The 18724-nt window shown below is 43.4% G+C and overlaps 2 protein-coding genes across 13 annotated transcripts in view; one reads left to right on the top strand and one right to left on the bottom strand.

The window, feature by feature from the left end:
* Position 1: 1 nt before the first annotated feature.
* On the bottom strand, positions 2–8443 carry AKIP1 (A-kinase interacting protein 1). Of its 2 annotated transcripts, none has more exons than XM_039538776.1 (6): positions 8314–8443; positions 7403–7533; positions 4783–4860; positions 3071–3184; positions 1602–1652; positions 2–450 (listed from the first exon to the last, which is right to left on the bottom strand). In XM_039538776.1, the coding sequence occupies exons 2-6, from the start codon at positions 7517–7519 to the stop codon at positions 307–309; spliced, it is 504 nt and encodes a 167-aa protein (XP_039394710.1). In that variant the 5' UTR covers positions 7520–7533; positions 8314–8443; the 3' UTR covers positions 2–306. The 2 variants fall into 2 exon arrangements, with proteins under 2 accessions (XP_039394710.1, XP_039394709.1); XM_039538775.1 differs by lacking the exon at positions 8314–8443 and adding an exon at positions 7823–8027.
* Positions 8346–18724, top strand: part of DENND2B (DENN domain containing 2B) — a 307999-nt gene continuing 297620 nt past the window's right edge. For 2 of the 11 annotated variants that reach the window (XM_039538759.1, XM_039538756.1), the window contains exons 1-2: positions 8346–8470; positions 16790–16897. The gene's annotated coding sequence lies outside the window, so the exon portion shown is untranslated. Of the gene's footprint in view, positions 8471–16655; positions 16979–17222; positions 17299–17988; positions 18032–18724 lie in introns of those variants that run through there. The other 9 variants (XM_039538758.1, XM_039538755.1, XM_039538768.1 and 6 more) reach the window with 7 other exon arrangements.

Genomic DNA, 18724 nt, shown 5'->3' on the forward strand with positions numbered 1-18724 from the left:
CTCAAAGATTAATTTTTATCCTTTATTCCACTGATTGCTTGACTTAAAAATAACCCCAAACTCTGGGTGATATGTCACATAATTGAAATTAAGGCATATTTATACAAACATTCATAATGTCCATGTACACAATGGGCTATAACAGCATTGAGTGTACAATAAGTAGACAGAGTAAAATAGAAAAGGCCCAGAGAAAGGAAGTTGTTAAAGTGCTAAAGAGAAACAGATATCCATAGCTTGTTATCTTAATTCATTAGGAGACCGTAGTATTGTTTTATTCCTTTGATTGCTGAGAGAGAGTGAACATCATATACTGAAAGTTAAATCAATACTTTGTCCTGCATTAACATCCACCACATGTGTCTGTTTCACCATATCCTCCGAGGTTGCTGTGACAGAATAGGTGCCGGGGGAAACTTCAATGTAGAGATCTTTGGAAGCCTTTCTAGCCTGAAAGGGGATAAAATAAACGGTAAGTAATACTGTTTGGTTGTCTTACCTAGACAGAAATGGAATTTTTTAGTTTACATAGTTACATTTCAAATAATATATTGGCATATTAACATTTTTCAAAATATACTGGCAGGACGGAAGTTAGTAGTAGCAAAATTTTTCTGTCAAAAAAAAATTAACAAGCTGTGATTTAAAAAAAAAAAGAGGATTTGAATTTGGCAATTTTTTACAAAGTATAGTTAGGTAGAAATAATTAGCTATCCTCTGTAACATTGGGAAAAATAGGGTTGTCAAAAATAAATATAACTTAAATATGGGTAACACCACAAATTTAGTAGGAAAAAAAAAATCTTGTTTTGGGTTCTGATGAAGATTCCATATTTTTCAATTTCTGTGGCCCAGAAGCCATAGCAATTGGTTCTTAAAACTGTTTCAGCAAATTAGCCTTCAGAAAATGTAAAGTATTTCTCTTCTTCCTACTGACCATTAAGCCTACTACGTCAGAATTGTACCTCTCCACCAAGTCAGTGCAATGACTGACACCCACAACCAAAATTAATTTTCCACGGTTGCAGCAGATAGTGTGTTCAGTAGTTAACATCTTTAAAGAGAATTCTGAAACACCACGTGACCTCCTCCCACAGTGGAATTTTCTAGGCCAGATCCTTGGCTGCAATATAGTCCCTCTGCACCACAGCGGGCTCAAAGTTACGCCTGCCTGGCTTTGCTCCAGTACAGGAAAGGTGCCAGAAGTACACCAAGGTGTGGCTGAAGGACTTGCTGGACTGTTACTGCTGATGTAAGTTAGAGAATGCCTAAAACAATTTAATCATTCACTCACAATTCCTCACAAATTTCGCATCCATCCAAAATCCAAACATGGGTCACCTTCAATAGGCATGTGCCAAAATTTCACAATCTGGCTTCCATTTTGCATGTGCACAAACACCTGCGTGTGTGTTTGTTCTAGCACTCAGACCTATATGCAGTGGTAGTTGGTTTTGCACATGTACATTCTATCATATGTGAGGGAAGGTAATAGGGAAAAATATTTTTTTGCATTATCCTTAAAACTTTTCACTTGACTATAAATAGAAGGAGCTAGAATTTTCATTCATTGATTAGATTAAGTAACTCCAAATACTAACAAGTTGCTTGGGGGTTTCAGCTGGATTTGACACTGCAGAGGTTTCATTTTTCTGGAAAAGAAGAGGAAAGCTGCTAGTCATTAAATTCCTTAACCTGTCAGTTCTGGATTTTGTTTAGTGTCCCACTTTGGGATCTCTTTCATCAGCAGTTAGTGTTTAGCTTATGCTCTGAAGCATATTTTTCCAAATAAGTGTCTTGCTATACTGGGTCGGAAAGACTGCAGGGGAATTTTGATATAATTGGATTAAAAAAAAAATCATGGAAACATTAAGTTTTGCAAAACCTAAATTTGGCTAAATGTGTATTTTGGTCCAAAATGTACCTGGTGAAGTCCCTGTAAGCAGCCTTTCCAATAAGGGAGGGCACGAGAAAGATGGAGTAGTCTTGTGTCAAAATGCAGAAAGTTCTAAAACTGTAAATTTATGCAATACCACACCTAAAACATTAAAACTGGATCTTGAGGAAAAACTCAGATCACTTTAATCCTTCACTGGAGTCCTCTTTTTTTTATTATTTTAATACAATTATCCCAATATGAATCTCTCAATCTGCTGTAGCAAGGGGGTAAATTAAGCCAGTCTGGCAAGCTGAATCACTGAATGCTGTTGGTTCCACTGTTCAGTTTACCCCTACAATATGACACATCATTATGGAGCATGCTGCAAGGACCTAGGGTAGGAAAATTATATAAATGGCAGGAAAGATTAGTGGTAAAAATATGAAAACAAAACTAGGTGAGACATCTTTGATCACTGGTAAAACTAAGAATGCTTGTTAACACTCTGGGTGAGAAATGGAAGCTCTGAGTACACTGACAGTCTGAATTAGAGCCTTTATTCAAAATCAGTTTTAGATCTTTCACCCTTCTGACAGTCGAACAGTCATGCTTTGGCAGCTGTGCTCCTTTCTGGTGCTGTTGTCCCCATGGAATTAGTCTCCTTCAGCCAAAATAGCTAATAAATCCTGTGTCACTGTATTATTACTACTGTTATTAGAAATGCAGGATAGGTCGGCTGCAATGTGAGGACAATAGGGTGAAAGTGCCTTGGAAGTTGAATGTGTCTTACACTGCAGTGTGCCATATGGCCATGCAGAGACCTGTATTTAGGATCCTTTTCCTTTGATATGCAAGGATTGGGAATACAACACAAACAGCACACACAGCCCTGAAAGGGAGCACTTGAAGGAGTGACTCCCTTCTTCCTACTACCAGGCATTTGGAGTGACACTGCATGTGTGTCCTCCCACCCCCTCAGCTAGAGGGAAAGATCATCTCTCTCTAGATTCTTATATTGGCACCACTGGCACTCATCACTGTAGTATCTGAGCACTTGAACTGAAACTCAGATTAGTGTGACAAAGGGCCTGGAGAGGGGGCAGGCACAGGGGATCCCTGAGAACATTATGCAGACATCTCCATGTCTTGGATGAGGAAAAGAATCAAATTAAACAGGAGCCCCTCACTTACCTCTTGTTCCAATGTCTGTAACAAGTTTTCTGCTGCTTGTCTGCTGTGATATCTGCAGATGTGTTTAATTTCATTCTCTTGGCATCTACTTGCTGGCACATAGCTATAATATTTCTGGAAGACAGTTAAAGCAAAGAGGATTACATAGCCAAACATCACAACCACACCTAAGAAATCTCTTCTTTCACAGTGAAAACTAAAGAGCGGAAATGCACTGTTGACCTTTTGAATTAAATCAGCTGATCTGTTCCCATGTTAGAAATGGGACTATACCCTAAAGCATCAAGTGACTTGAAACCAACCCCTTCAAACAAAGTACTTGAGAATGACTCTACTGCCATCTACTGTTCCCACTCAAACAAAACCCATGAAACTTGTAGATTTGCTCTTTTGGGTTCCTAGATGGCGAAAGTAAAAAGTTCAATTTTGCTTATTTATTTCCTCTATCTGATCAGACACGTGGCCAGTATACATTTTTGTTTCCAATTCCACTATCTTGCTTTACTCCTTTAGGTTACAAATGGAAGCAGTTTACATTTGGCAATTGGTTAGTCTAATTGTTTTGTTTATATTGTACATGTGCCCAAAATTACATAAAAATAGAAGAACAGCTACACTGATATAATGGATAATATGTCACATACTGCATCATAAAAGTCAGGGTGGATCTCTCTGTAGTTAAGTTTGGGAGAAAAACTTTTGACATTAGGTAAAATTTTCCAAAAGTGCTTATATGACTTAACAGCCTAAGCCCCATTTTCAAAAAAGTGAGTCAGTCAGTTAGGAACCCAAGTTCCACTGATTTTCAACTACACTTACAGACTTTGAAAATCTGACCCTAGAATTTATGGGTAAGAGAATCCCCCCTCCCAAAATTATGATCTTGGAGAGCACATAGGACAGCATGGTCTAGTAGACTGAGCATGAAGGGTGGAAGCCAATGACTCTCATTCCCATCCGAGCTCTGCTACTGATTCCATTGAGATGCAGCAAGATTTAGGGTCTTGCCCAATTTCTTCTTTTGTAATATAGAGATGATAGCTTCCTGTCCTGATTGATGGTTGACTAGTGTCTACACAATGCTTTGAAATTATAAAAGGTACTGTCCAAAACAAAACTATTTTAGTGGCGTGAATGTCTGTGTACCATTGGAAGCAATTGTGTCTATAGATGCATGGGCACTTTACAAGGGTAAATAGTGGTTAACAAGATTTATCTAGCACAGGTAAGATTTATGCAGTGGATAGCTCCTCCATTTGAAGTTTCTCTTTCTGCCCATAACTACCCCATAACCAAACTTTTCTTCCAGCTGAGAGGAAGAAATGGGCAGCTGCCTTAGGCCGTGACTCCATTACAATTCCATCGATGCTCATAACAGTGGGAATGCTAGTACAGGCCAGGTGGTGGTTGTGGTGGTGTACATACCAGCATATTATCTAACCCAACTCAGAGCAGGTTTAAAAGACAGTGGTAAAAATGCATCAGTCTAAACTTGCTCTCACACAGATACCATGGTGAGGGTGGGAGATGTTCCTAGATTTCTTATTTTAGACAAGGCCCCAGAAGCCACTACCAAAGCTCTTATTGATCAACCTTATTGAGGTTGCTCTGAATCTCTTATTCATTCCTAGTTTTCCTAATAGCAATGGAACTGAGCCACTAACAGGCACATTAGGATATTTTCCCCCCATCCCTCCCAACATAAAATTTACCTCACACTCCTTTGTGGTTCGACTCATGAACTCCACTACTGAAGCAAATGCTGCATTGAGACGTTCAGAATCTTCTTCCTGTGATTAGACACATTTGTATAGGTCATTATGTCATTTTATTTGGTTCAAAGCAAAAACCCGATGAGGCGCCTCTGTAGCTTATGCCTTGTTCATTTAATTCATAAAAGTCAGTCCAGTTGGACATTACTGCAGTGATGCTAGCAGCTTAAACAACAAAATCTTGATTAGTTCTGATGGTTTTCTCCACAGTGAAACTGAACCATCTGTAGGCTATTACTGTGTGTTACATAGCCAATTAAAAACTATGCCACACTGGCTTACTTGATCCTTGATAACACATCAGAGGCAATAAAGACCTTTACTGTATGATTACATTCAGTCAACCCACATGCTGGCTTTGGACTGTTTACCAAGCTTGACTTTGTACTAAGGGATATTAAAGCGTCCTCATGTGTTATAGCTAATTAAAATGTAAACACTACATGTCTAAGTCCTGCACATTCAGATGATAGGCCCCTATGGGACATGGGATACAGTCCATCATTAAGGATATGACTATAATTAAAACACTGTTCAGCATAGACACTCACAACAACAATGGGAGGGGTTCTCCCATCCCTGTAGTTAACCCTCCCACCAAAGAGACGGGAGCTAGGTCAATGGAAAGGTAGAGTTGATGGAAGAATTCTGTCTACTCCCAGAGCTAGGTCAGCATTGCTACGTCTTTCAGGGTGTGGATTTTTCACATCCCTGAGAGATGCAGCTATACCAATATAAGTCTTCAGTATAGACCAGCCTTAGATATAACATTTCTTTGAAACTGAGTTTCACAAGTATTAGTTTATATTCACTGGTATTTTCAATCCTACAACTTTCTCAAAATAAATCTTTTTCATTACATTCAATTTGCCTCCATTTCAAAGGGTCTACAATATCTGAACAATTGCAGTCAACATGTCACCTTCAAAGCTCAAGGTTAGCAGTGTCCTGATGTGGGGCAATAGTCAGCAAGTCAGGCTGCGATGCTTTTGCAACCCTCTCTGTCTTATATTGATTTCACAACTTATACAGCAGCCTGACAACTCCACATTGTAGAAAAACTAGGGGAGTCAACTCACTGTGACCATGTTGAATGAGTTTCAGTAGAGCATGATCACTCCCTGCATGAGCAATAGAGAACGTATCACCTTGTTCCAAGTGTCTGCAGATATGAAAATCTATTTAAGTTATTCAGGGAAGGGCTCAGTCTCCTTACCTATCTGTAAGGTGTTATACGATTCTCTATCACTATAAATTAAACACAACCACCACCAGTAAGTGCTTAGTTTGAGAACACTGGTTACAGTATTTTTCATATTTAAAAAATTAAAACCATAGTTAATAAGCTGAAGTATAAATTACTGTAATATATTAGCATCAATTCATCCATCACTAAAATACAGATACCTGCGGGGCTAGATGTGACAGATGTTTAACAGCACACAATTTCAGGCAGGAACGAAATACTACCTTACACAATTGAAATTTCAGGGGAGCTAACACCACTGTGCAAGACTGGGATTTGGCTACTTAAAGCATTATTGCGCTGCAGGCAAGTTAGCCTGCATTACCCTGGAGGGAGTTTATGGTGACAGAGAAAAACATGATTTGCGTGTGCTGAGCAAGTCATCCAGATACCCAAAGGACTAGAGGGTGAGATTTTAAAGAGACTTGTGCTCTCAAGTCACTTAGGTGCTTTTGAAAATCCTAGGCATAGTTAACATGCACTGACTCCTTACAATATTTATTCTTAAAAGCTATGGGGCATAGGACCAAAATTCAAATGGTGCCCTTACTTAAATCTCAGTATATCACTTAACAGTGGACCTTTTTCCTCAACAAAGGCTCAATTGCTCACTTTATTTTTCAAATTATCTTGGCCATATTAAGTAATTTGCAGGTGTGTTATATTGTCATATACAATAACTTCATATTTTAGATCCCCCACAGTGCTTTGAAGATAAAAAGAAAATTGTATGTGCCAAGTGTCTCTACATATTAAATTTAGCTATTAATACAGAAAGACTGCAGAACTATATTAAGCAAAAATGCTATTAAACAGTTGTGCAAACACAAGGGACTAGAGGTGGGATCTACTTATGACATATGTTGAACCCAGGGCCAGCTCTATGTTTTGCAAGAGCTGTCTGCCAAGACATATGGGGCTTCCCAGCTTCCTCTGACCTGTAACTTAGGGCCTATCTACACTTACATTTTATAGCACTCCAATTGCTGACTCAGGGGGTGAAAAATCACCCGTCTGAGCGCAAGTCTACACTAGTGCTTTAAAAAGCAGCAAAGAGTCCCGTGGCACCTTATAGACTAACAGACGTATTGGAGCATGAGCTTTCGTGGGTGAATACCCACTTCGTCAGACGCAACATTCACACACAAAAGCTTATGCTCCAATACGCCTACAAGGTGCCACAGGACTTTGCGGCTTTTTACAGATCCAGACTAACACAGCTACCCCTCTGATACTAGTGCTTTAAAGCGCTCCAACAGCCTCTGAGTGCTGGGAGGCGCAGAGTGGGAGGAATTGCTGTTTTCAGACACTAACCACAGGTTCCGGCCAGCTCACTTTCCGCCGCTTAGCCCGTTCCAGGACTTCCTGAGCCAGCCCTGCCGTGCACTGAGCGATGCCACAGGTCCGCCTCGCTGGCCAGCCGCTCGCCATTCCTCGGGCCCTGGCTGGAGAGACACAGGCAGACTCATCAGAACAGCCCCCCAGGCGGCACAGGGGGAGCCAGAGCCCAGGGGTGGGAAGTGGGGGCCAGCTCCCCCGAGGCTGTCTGTGCTGTAGGCTCAGCGGGGCAGGGCATGGGCCTTGCCAGGCAGCCATCACCCCACAGCCCCGCAGGCAGGCAGGGCTGGGACGCTCCCCGGGGCTAGTGCCGAGGGGCCGCTGCAGACACTGCCCCACAGGGCGCTGGGGGTGGGCAGGGCCTCGGGCCGCCCAGCAGCGGGCGGCGGCACTCACCGTGTCTCGGTGCAGCGGGGCGGCTGGCTGCACAGCTACAGGCGGGCAGGGAGCGGAGCAGCGCCGCCCTCCCCGCGCGTATCAAGGCCAAGCTGCCGGCTCCGCGGGGCGGGGGCGCCGCAGCTGCTGCTTCCCTCGCCCCACGCGGGCCGCGCCTGCGGCTGGAACACGGACAGCGCATCACAATGCGCGTGCGCTGAATAGCCGCCGCCGCGCGCCGCCGGCACGGGGCTGCTTCTCCCCCCCGCCGTGGGAGGAGCTCAGCGCCGGGCCTGGGTGCGGGGGCCGCTCTCCCGGTTCTGTAGCTCGGGCTCTGCCCAGGGGAAAGCGCTCCCCGGGCCCTGCAGCGGGGCTTGGCCAGCCCCGTGCGGCTCCCAGGGGCGAGGCACCCTCCCCTGCAGCGGGAGGGAGCGGCTCCCCCTGAGGGTCAGGAGCACAAGAGTGGCTGAACTTCAGTTTCTTAGCCCCCCAAACCCTCTCGGCATATTAACCTTATGAACGTCCCCAAGGCAACCCCGAGCAGATTATAACCTCTGCTAGGTAAAGTGCCGTGAACCGGCACTAATCATCTTTGTCAAGTGCAGGTCTCCTCCTATTGGCTCTAAATCAGTGGTTCTCCACCAGGGCCGGCACCAGCCCAGCAAGCAGGTACTTGGGGCGGCCAAGGGGAAGGGGCGGCACGTCTGGCTCTTCGGCGGCAATTCGGCAGCAGGTCCCTCCCTCCCTGTCGGAGGGAAGGACCTGCTGCCAAATTGCCGCTGACTGAAGCCGCGGCAGTAGAGTTGATTGTGATGGCGGCTTTTTTTTGTTTGTTTGTTTTTTTGCTGCTTGGGGCGGCAAAAACCCGGGAGCCGGCCCTAATCTCAACCAGGGGTACATGCAGGGGCGGCCCTAGCTATTTTGCTGCCCCAAGCACGGGGGCACGCTCTGCCGGTCGCTGGTCCCGCAGCTCCAGTGGACCTCCCGCAGACGTGCCTGCGGAGAGTCCGCTGGTCCCGCGGCTCCGGTGGACCTGCTGCAGGCACGCCTGTGGATGCTCCACCGGAGCCGCGGGACCAGCGGACCCTCCGCAGGCACACCTGCGGGAGGTCCACCGGAGCCACCTGCCACCCTCCCAGCAACCGGCAGAGCGCCCCCCCCCCATGGCATGCCGCCCCAAGCATGCGCTTGGCGTGCTGGGGCCTGAAGCCGCCCCGGGTACATGTACCCTGGGGGACCCAGAGGTCTCCTGGAGGGTACATCAACTCATCTAGAGATTTGCCTAGTTTTACACCAGGCTACATAAAAGGCACTAGTGAAATGAGTACAAACTAAAACTTCATACAGAGACTTGTTTATGCTTTTCTATATGCTATACACTGAAATGTAAGTACAATATTTACATTTCAGTTGATTTATTTTATAATTATATGGTAAAAATGAGAATGTAAACCATTTTTCAGTAATAGTGTGTTGTGACACTGTTGTATTTCTATGTCTGATTTTGTAAGCATGTATTTTTAAGTGAGATGAAACTTAGGGTATGCAAGACAAATCAGACTCCTGAAAGGGGTACAGTAGTCTGGAAAAGTTGCTCTAAGTGACTCCAGATGAAATGTATCCTGTTTACAAATAAAATGATTCTTTGTTTGTCAGACCTGCAAATGCAGCCTGGGCTCCCAGAGCCAAGCAGGGCTCTTTCCATCTCCTACATCATCCCCAGTTTTGTAGACCAGACTGTATTTGAAGATACACAAGCAGAATCTACAGCTCAATCAGTCATAGTAGCATTGAGTCTGCAAGGTGAACAGTAGTTAGAAAAGCAGTAAAAAAGTTAGTTTTGTCACTAAAATTAGCAGGTGAGACAGTAGCACAAGGCTAGATCTGTTGAATGACAAGGGGCCAGTTTTATGTAGTCATCTTTGAGAGTACCATACAACTACTCTTTAGTCATTAACAACAGCAGGGCTGGATTTAGGACAGGTGACCCAGATGCTTTGGGTGCTGGGCTTGGGGGGTGTGTGCCATTTTTGTTGATAATGACAAAAGGGAAAATAGAATGTTTGAAGTAAAATGTTTCAGGTATGCTGTATGTGGATTCATTTTTCACTAACTTCCTAGAATGTTCTGGACCTTTGTAGAATCTCATAAAATCTTCCAGACTTTCTGAGAACTACATTTTCCTCAAACCTCCTAAAATGTTGCTTCATGGGTATATAAGGGTGGGATGTTGTAAGCCAATCAGTGAGATATTAGAATGAACTGAAGTGAAGTGAGAGCTCAGCTGCGATATTTTGAATCTTGTTTTATTCTGTAATTGTGAAAGTGTACTTGTGTTGTAAGACTTGAAGGGTGTAAGTAGCGCCTAATTAAGGACATATATCTCTGGCATCTCAGTAAATATATCAAACCCCTCTCTACACAACAATATAAAAGAAATACTGTTACTTCTTTGCCATGCTTGACACGGAACATAGACTTTTACTCTCCCTAATACTGTCTGTTTTCCCCTGTAGAAAATAAAAGATGTCCCAAAGAAGCCTTGGAGCTCAGTAAGCAAAAAGCTTAATTGCAATCTAGTTTGCAACAAGGGGCAACTTTGATGGGAAAATACCCAAAACAGAAAAGCATAGGATTAACATTCTAAGGCTGTCACCTACTATAACACTATTTAATACTGGTCCAGCCAATGTTGGTGCAGTTCAATTTCTTGATGTTAGTATATTCCAGTTATTCTTAAAATTAAAAAGTTTCTATAAGCTTAGAGGAAATTAATTATTTTATTTGCATATATATGGCATGAATAAATATAGATTTACAGATCCTAGTGTGCAGATTTATCATCTTATATGACAGAGCTAAATCATGCATGTGCAAATTGTGCATCAAAGTCATGAAATGGGCTACAAATGCAATAAAAAATAAGGTATTTCAAAGTTTAACAAAAGTTTAACTAACTCAGAGCCCTCCCCATGTAGTTCCCCATCTCTGGCTGTTGGGGATTTTTGCTGCTAGCAATCGCAGATGGGCCACATGCCATTTTAGGCAATTTCATCATACCATCCCTCCTATAAACTTATCAAGCTCAGTCTTGAAACAAGTTAGGTTTTTTGCCTCCCCACTGCTCCCCTTGAAAGGCTATTTCAGAACTTCACTCCTCTGTTGAGTGGAAACCTTGGTCTATTTTCAAGCCTAAACTTGTTGATGGCCAGTTTAAAACCATTTGTTCTTGTCTCAGCCATTAGCACTTAACTTAAATAACTCCTCTCCCTCCCTGGTATTTATCCCTCTGATGTATTTATAGGGAGCAATCATATCTCCCGTCAGCCTTTGTTTGGTTAGGCTAAACAAGCCAAGCCCCTGGAGTTCTCTACATGTAAAAGGGCTTGTATCTCATTTAAGCAATATTATACATAGTGATTTAAAGCAATACTATACCTTGGAGGTATTACAATATTATATTTCATGACATTATATGCCAGAAAAAATCCTGAAATTTATTTGTAAAGCAATGTGACACTTCATAGCTACAGCTACACTTCTCGCAAAATCACTTTCTGTGCAACCATTGCTCTTTGATGGTATGTTTAAAATGATGTGAAGAAAAATGACCACACTTCATGCAGCTGTTGCTTGCTACATAATGACGGTGCTATAAAGTTGCACATCTACTTAAAGAGCACAGGGTCCTGGTCCAGTTTTGGAGCATTGCTGACATTGTGTTCTCCTGACAATTTCAAGGTGGTGGATCAGCAAAAACATGTAACTATAATGTAATTTGTCATTGCATTAAGTTGCTTTTTAAAATGAACAAGGCAGTAACACTTTCAAGGACATGTAACTAGTTACTTTTGCTGTGGTGTATCAGAGTTTATGAGAATACAATATTACTACTATTCAATAACATATATATATATATAAAAAAATAATTCTCAGGGCTGCATTGGAACCAGCAAAACCACGGGAAAGCTAAAGTCTCATCTCATTCTGGGCATGCAGAGTTTTGGTTTGATTCTGAGATATAAACCCCTCAAGCTTGTAGTTTATATGGCATTGCTGACAGACCCTTACCTAGAAAATTGAACCTTGTCCACATGCATTGTGGCATTGAAGGCACTGTTGCAAGTTACTGAAAGGCTGGTAACCTTCCCCTTAGGCCTGATTGTCCATTCTACCCAGGCCTCTTTACACTGTTTTGATAGCAAAAAAATTGTAAAATAGGCATATCTGTCCATCAAAGAACATCCCCAGTGTAGTTGGACTCACACTGTCTCTACACCATCTGGAATCAGGGCTACACCACTCCCTCGGGGGGGAACTGTACAGGGGCATGGCCACAGTGTTGCTGCACTCTGGCTATTCTCAGCTGTCAGAAAGCCCCTTGGAAGCTGTTGCAGCTGAGTGTATGTTTGAGCAGTTCTGAGGGTTTCTAACCTGTGCGGGGTGGGAGAGGGGCATAGAGGGAGGAGCAAAGTGGGCATACAAACCTTCTTTACATTCAGTTGCTGTGCTCAGTGCAGCTTGGCTAGAGCCAACAACTAGGCATGTTGGCCCTGATTTTCATTATTCCTCCATCCCCCTGTTTTAGGCTTTGCCCATGCTAGCTGTAATCTATCTAGCAAAGGAAGAAAAGGACCCCCTCTTAACTTACATTTTATCAGCATCTCTCAATTACTTCATTAGAGCAGCAGCCAGCTGCTTGCCAGAGATTCACTCTGTAATAAACAAGCTCTTCCCAGTTGGCCTGAAGGGATAAATTTAAGCACATGCTTAAATCTCCCTCTTCAGCACTTAAGCATGTGCTTAGGCCAGGGGTGGGCAAACTTTTTGGCCCAAGGGCCACATCTGGGTATGGAAATTGTATGGTGGGCCATGAATGCTCATGAAATTGGGGGTTGGGGTGAGGGGGGGTGGTGAGAGCTCTGGCAGGGGGTGCAGGCTCTAAGGTGGGGCTGGGGATGAGGGTTTGGAGTACAGGAGGGTGCTCTAGGCTCAGATCAAGGGCTTCAGAGGGCAGGAGGGAGATATGGGCTGGGGCAGGGGTTGGGGCATGAGAGGGAGTCAGGGGTGCAGGCTCCAGGTGGCGCTTACCTCAAGCAGCTCCCAGAAGCAGCGGCATGTCCCCCCTCTGGCTCCTATGTGGAGGTGCAGCCAGGCAGCTCTGCACGCTGTCCCATCCACAGACACTGCCCCTGCAGCTCCCATTGGCTATGGTTCCTGTCCAATGGGAGCTATGGGGGTGGCACTTGGGGCAGTGGCAGCGTGCCGAGCCCCTTGGCTGCCCCTTTGTGTAGGAGCTGGAGGGCAGTCGTGCCGCTTCTTCCGAGAGCCACGCAGAGCCACGGTACACAAGGAGCAGGCCAAGCCCCTGAACCCGCTCCCCGACGAGTGCTGGAGTGGGGCAAGCCCCAGACTCTGCTCCCTGGTGGGAGCTCGAGGGTCAGAGTAAAATGTTTGAAGGGCTGGATGCGGCTCCCGGGCTGTAGTTTGCCCACCCCTGGCTTAGGCACTCTGCTGAATGGAGCCTACACCAGCAACCAGGATGAAAAACAAGTTGGTTCAGGTGTTTTCAGTGTATCTGTTTCATTTGTTTTACATGATGGTGAGAACAGTCAAGAAAGATCTTCCCCATCCCCCTTACCCCGCAGTTCCCAGAAGCCGGGCTTCTCTCTTTGGGCAGGATTTTCAATGTTCATTTTGGACAGCTACTGAGACTAGAGGCTCAGTCACCTGTATCTTGTTTTGTTTTGTTTTCAAATGACAATGTAAGCACATTGCAAAATTACATTTCTTTTTTAGCACTTTAGAGGAAATCTAAAAGGTGGGTGACATGGGTGGCTGCCCCAGGTTTTAACAGCTAAGGGTGTCCTTTGGATGTATCTATATAATAAAATTCCAGGATTGTCACTCTGTGCATCGCTCTGAAGCCTAGAATGTCTGTTGAGTCTGTGTGAAGCCAAGAAAAGAGCTACAAGCAAGGCTGAGAGCTCTCTCTGTTTACAATATGGTTCAATCATCACTGGGATTTGTTGTCTGTTCCCATCCAATTTTAAATTTTCAGCTGTTTTTGGCTTTTTAGACTTTATTAATTATCCCCATATGACAACATGGGCTTTCACCTGGGAAGTGAATAGTTATCTCCAGTTGCATGGACAACTTATTTTGGGACACCCAAATACATATAGGCTGTCTCTGGTTCAGAACAAACTTAGTACATACAGGGCTTTATTTTTGCCTCCCATAAAAATAACAGAGAGACAAAGTGGGTGAGGTAATGTTTTCTATTGGACCAATTTCTGTTGAGGAGAGAGAAAGACACGCTACACTGCATATAAAAACAACAATCATTTTAATCTATAAATGATTAATATGTTGCACTTATTTATTGCCTTTTATCTGGGGCTTCTCAAAGTGCTTTACAAATATTGAAGTCTTGCAAAGCCCTTATATCTCTTTTGTTGACAAGTAAACTGAGGCACATATAAGTTATGTGATGTAACCTAGATGACACAATGAGTCAGTGTTAGAGCAGGGGACTGCTGATTCTCATTCTGCTGGTCACTGTGTTACATCCATTTTCATCTTCAGGATGCTGCATTTTGAAATAGCCACTATTGCATGGGTATAATATGTGAAGATATGGGATGGAACTAATGAAAGCTTCTTTTATGTCTTTTCCTTGGTTAGAAAAGATAGATTTATTCATTTTTGTTCCTGCCATGATTTTTCATAATATTTTAGCAGCATCTTTTTAAACAAGTTAGTTCAGTTATTATCTGTATGTTGTAACTTAAACTCCCACCATTTTTGATGTACAGTGACACAATACACTTTTTGCAGTAAATACATCTGCTACAAGAAGGCTGACAGCTGAAGTGCTTTGAAACACATTTTAGCATTAGAAACCAGATGAGTGTTGCACTTATTTCCTTTATATTCTTTTTCTGAAATGTAAGTGGGTTTGTGAAATGCCAGACAGCTATATCATATTTCCTTGTCATGTGGGACTATACTGTCTTTAGATATCAGTATTCATCACCAGTAACTTATTTGTATGTGTTCTGCGGAAGCACTGAAAATCTCTTTCCCCTCTGTCTTGATTCAGGAAAGCATCCCTACTAGGAAAGCAGGTAAGCATGTGCCTAATTCTAACTATGATTAGGTCCCATTGAAGTCAATGGGATTTAAGCACATGCATAAAATTAAGCAAATACCATAGGGCCAGAATTTTAAAGGTACTGAGGTACCCAATTCCCTTTGATTTATGTGCCCGATAACCTTTACAAATCTGGCCCTTGTGTTTTCCTGATTTGGTGCCTTTCTGATCTTTCCTCTTTCACTTAATACATTATGATGTGATTTATCTCTGTATAAATATTTACCTCTGCAAGACTTTTGTGTTTTTCTCACCCCCCTATTAATTTCACAAATAAACCAGTTGGCTATTGCAGCTAATTGCTGGCAATGTGGTTCTTTTACAGGATGAGCCATATTTATATCACATTAAACATTGTGGGCCAGGTTCTCAGTGGTGAATTTCAATGCAGCTACCCACTGGTACTGTATAGCTGCATTGAAATCAATGCCAAGGATTTGGCCCATAAGGTGCTGGTGTGCTCTATGGGTATTTAACAGACATCTAGAAAAGTGGCACCAAGTTTTCTTTGCCAGGTACACCATTCAAATATTTTCATGTTCCCTTAAGTTTTGGTGTGTCTCTGATCCCACAACTGGATCAGTGCAGACTCCATTTGGGTGCAGGATCATGGCCTCACATTTATTTTGTCTCTTAGGCCTGGTCTACACTGGGGGGGGGGTATTTGAACTAAGGTACGCAAGTTCAGCTACGCGAATAGCGTAGCTGAACTCGAAGTACCTTAGTTCGAAGTACTTACCTGTTCTCACGGCGCGGGATCGAAGTCCGTGGCTCCCCCGTCGACTCCGCCACCGCCGTTCGCGGTGGTGGAGTTCCGGAGTCGACGGGAGCGCGTTCGGAGTTCGATATATCGCGTCTAGATAAGACGCGATATATCGAACTCTGAGAAGTCGATCGCTACCCGCCGGGCGGGTAGTATGGACGTACCCTTAGTGCTTATAGGGCTTATGACCCATAGTTGGACAGTTTTGTTCCCATCCACTAGGGAGGAGTTCATTACAGTATTGTTATGAGTAAGGCTAGCTCTAGCAGACTGGAGTTGCACAACAGATACCATGAATGAAGTTCATACGCATGCCGTTTCCTCTTCCTAATCCTTTGGAGATTTATACTGGGACTTTAATACTCTTTCATTATGAATCTGGAGAACTTTTTTAGATTTTTGTAACGGTTGTAACGGTCAGTTCTCTCACCCCAAGCTCTCTTAGTTTCCATGCATACTATCAGATCCACTTCTTCTCCTATGATTAAAACCATATGGTCTACATGAGGGTCTGTGTCTGTGTATGAAAATGACAGAGAGTTGCAGTTTGTCTTGCTCCTGACAACACTGAAGGGTGGCTTCTCTAAGAGAAGAGGTTTTATTGTTTAATACAAATAATAAATAATACAAATAAAATACGAGTCCACTTAAAAATAAATCAGGGCAATAGTTCCCCTGTCTCACTCATTTCAGTCTGACCCCAAGGGCCATGCTGTATTGCCCTTTGCTGTGGCCTGAGGGGATTGGTCCCCTCTGTGCCTGGCCAGGATCCACATGCTCCCTGGGGCTGTCATTCTGCAGACAGTCCAGAGCTTCCCACATCTCCCCGGGACTAGAAATCCGTTTGGGGGTTGCATGCTTGGGAGGTCAATGACTTCGCCTTTGTGAAGCAAGCCCTTTTTTGTGGTGGTGGCTGCAGCAGAAGCCAGGAAGGCTGTGATTAGGAAGCAGGTTCCTTTGTTGGCTGCTGGGTTACTGGTTCCCATTAATCTCCCGCACTGGCCGCTGCCGTCTTCACTTCCTGTCTTTGCATATTTCTCTCTCTCTCCCTCCCTCCCCCTCTTCCCAGCTTTTCCAAAAAGCTGCCTCTGACCGGACTAGGAGATCAGAACTGGAGGCGTCCAGCGAGCTGCAACAGCTGGAATCTGCATTCTTTCGGCTCCGAGCAGCAGCCTAGGTAAGAGTCTGAAACCGTGCTGGGGTGTGTGGGACATCGACTAGGTCTCCTTTCTGCAGGGGAGATGGAGGCAGAAATCTGGTAGGTGACTCTTGCTAAGATTCATTATCTCTGTGCCCTAAGATCCTTCCTCCTCTCTGCTCTGTGCAGGAGGGGACAGGGAGCCTGTGTGTTTCAATGAGCTCCTGGCTTTGTGTGGCTGTGCAGAACAATAGATATTAGCAGTTAGCTGGGGTGGGGGCTGCAGAGGTCGGGAAAGTGTGGAAGGAGATTCTTGATGAGCGATCTTCACACTCCCACACTCAGCGGTGTCTTTGTGTCTCCCCGGACACTGGGAACTCTTTGTGTTTTAAGCTATATCCCTCTGTCACTAGTTCGGATGGCTTTTGAGAGGGACTTTGGTAAGAAAGTCTTTCTTCCCCTGGATTTGCTTGTAGTGCGCTGTGCATTGGACAGGGGGCGCTTGTGCACCACTTTGATTGTGTATATTTCATACTGTGCTTCAGCACTAAAGCTATTTTTCTTCTAGTGTATTGTTTCTTCTCCTCAGATATCGACTGGTTATGTCACCAAACCCAGCTCTCAGGCTTTTTCTTTTTTTAAAGAAAGTAAAAGATATTTTAAGGTTGTCTTTTGGGGAAAAAAGAAAAGGAAGTGTTTACTGTAAGTTATAAGTATATTTGCACAAGGATGGAGTGTTGTGTGGTATGGGCACTTAAAAGTAGCATAGAGTTTTATTCTTCTTCTCTGATTTGGAGACTAGGTCCTCAGCTGATGTAAACTGCCCTAGCCTCTTCAGTGTGAAGGTGCTAATTTATGCCAGCTGAGGATGTGTCTTAGAGCTTTAGAATCTAACACTGTTGCTTCTCAGCCTTGATCCATAGAAGTAAAGACAGCTGTAACAATTCATCTTTTCTCCTCTGTGCTCATGCACACAGCCTATCCAGCTGACTTTAATACTTGCACACATATTATAAAGAGTAGATGAGCCACCTGGACTTGAATGGAAAAGTTTGTGATCCCAAGATAGCCTGAGCTGGAGAGCTAAAGGAACTGTTTCACCAGTTCACTTGGTGGGAAAATCAGATGTACTTCTCCTGGATTGTTACCAAGTGCTTGCCTCACTAAGGAGCAGTAGGTCACTGCAACCAAAAGAGTAGCTGCAAAATATTACAGGGCTTTCTCATTGTGAATCCAGTCTTACTACTGAAATGCACTTTTGATCTTGTTATCCAGTCTAAATGTACCAGGTTGAATAGCCCAGCTTGTACAGAACATCTCAATAATAATGTTGGAATAACATAACGTTTAGCTGTAGTCCTCTTATCACATGGGCTTTTAGGGGATCGTTCTCCTTATGTCTAGTTCAGAACAGTCTCTTGTTGTTTGAGTGCATATAACCAATGATTAAATCAGCCAATAATATCCACCTAGAGTGGTCAAATCTAATGGAAAATAGTGTGTTTTGATTTTTCAAGATTAACATATAGTCAGTGTGTGGAGATATTCCTAACCTAGACTAGGAATGGCAGGATCTCAGATTTAAGAATAGTATTGAACTGGTGATGTATGTAATTGGGGTGTCCTCATTTGTTTTACATGCTGATTATCAGGCTACACATCAGATCAGAATTTTCTATGAGTTGGCAGGTTGAATAGTGGGAATGGCTTTAATCACATTAATTATTAAAATACCTTTAGTTTTGAGACTTCAGGACATTATTGCCGTTATTTAAAGGAAAACTGCAATTCATTAAAATATCCCTTTGTCTAGTTAACAAAACATGTATGTTGACAATGATTTTTAAATGGTAAACTTCATATATT

Source organism: Mauremys reevesii, linkage group 4 (genome assembly GCF_016161935.1).
Source record: "Mauremys reevesii isolate NIE-2019 linkage group 4, ASM1616193v1, whole genome shotgun sequence".
Lineage (NCBI taxonomy): Eukaryota > Metazoa > Chordata > Testudines > Geoemydidae > Mauremys > Mauremys reevesii.

What these genes read in the sequence shown, in the direction of transcription:
- AKIP1 (XM_039538775.1), bottom strand. Translation starts at nt 8,003, where the DNA reads ATGCGCTGTCCGTGTTCCAGCCGCAGGCGCGGCCCGCGTGGGGCGAGG. An exon ending in CCCCGCTGCACCGAGACACG is followed by an intron (nt 7,534 to 7,822) that starts GTGAGTGCCGCC and finishes GTGTCTCTCCAG; the next exon opens with CCAGGGCCCGAGGAATGGCG. An exon ending in TACAGACATTGGAACAAGAG is followed by an intron (nt 1,653 to 3,070) that starts GTAAGTGAGGGG and finishes CTTCTTTTCCAG; the next exon opens with AAAAATGAAACCTCTGCAGT.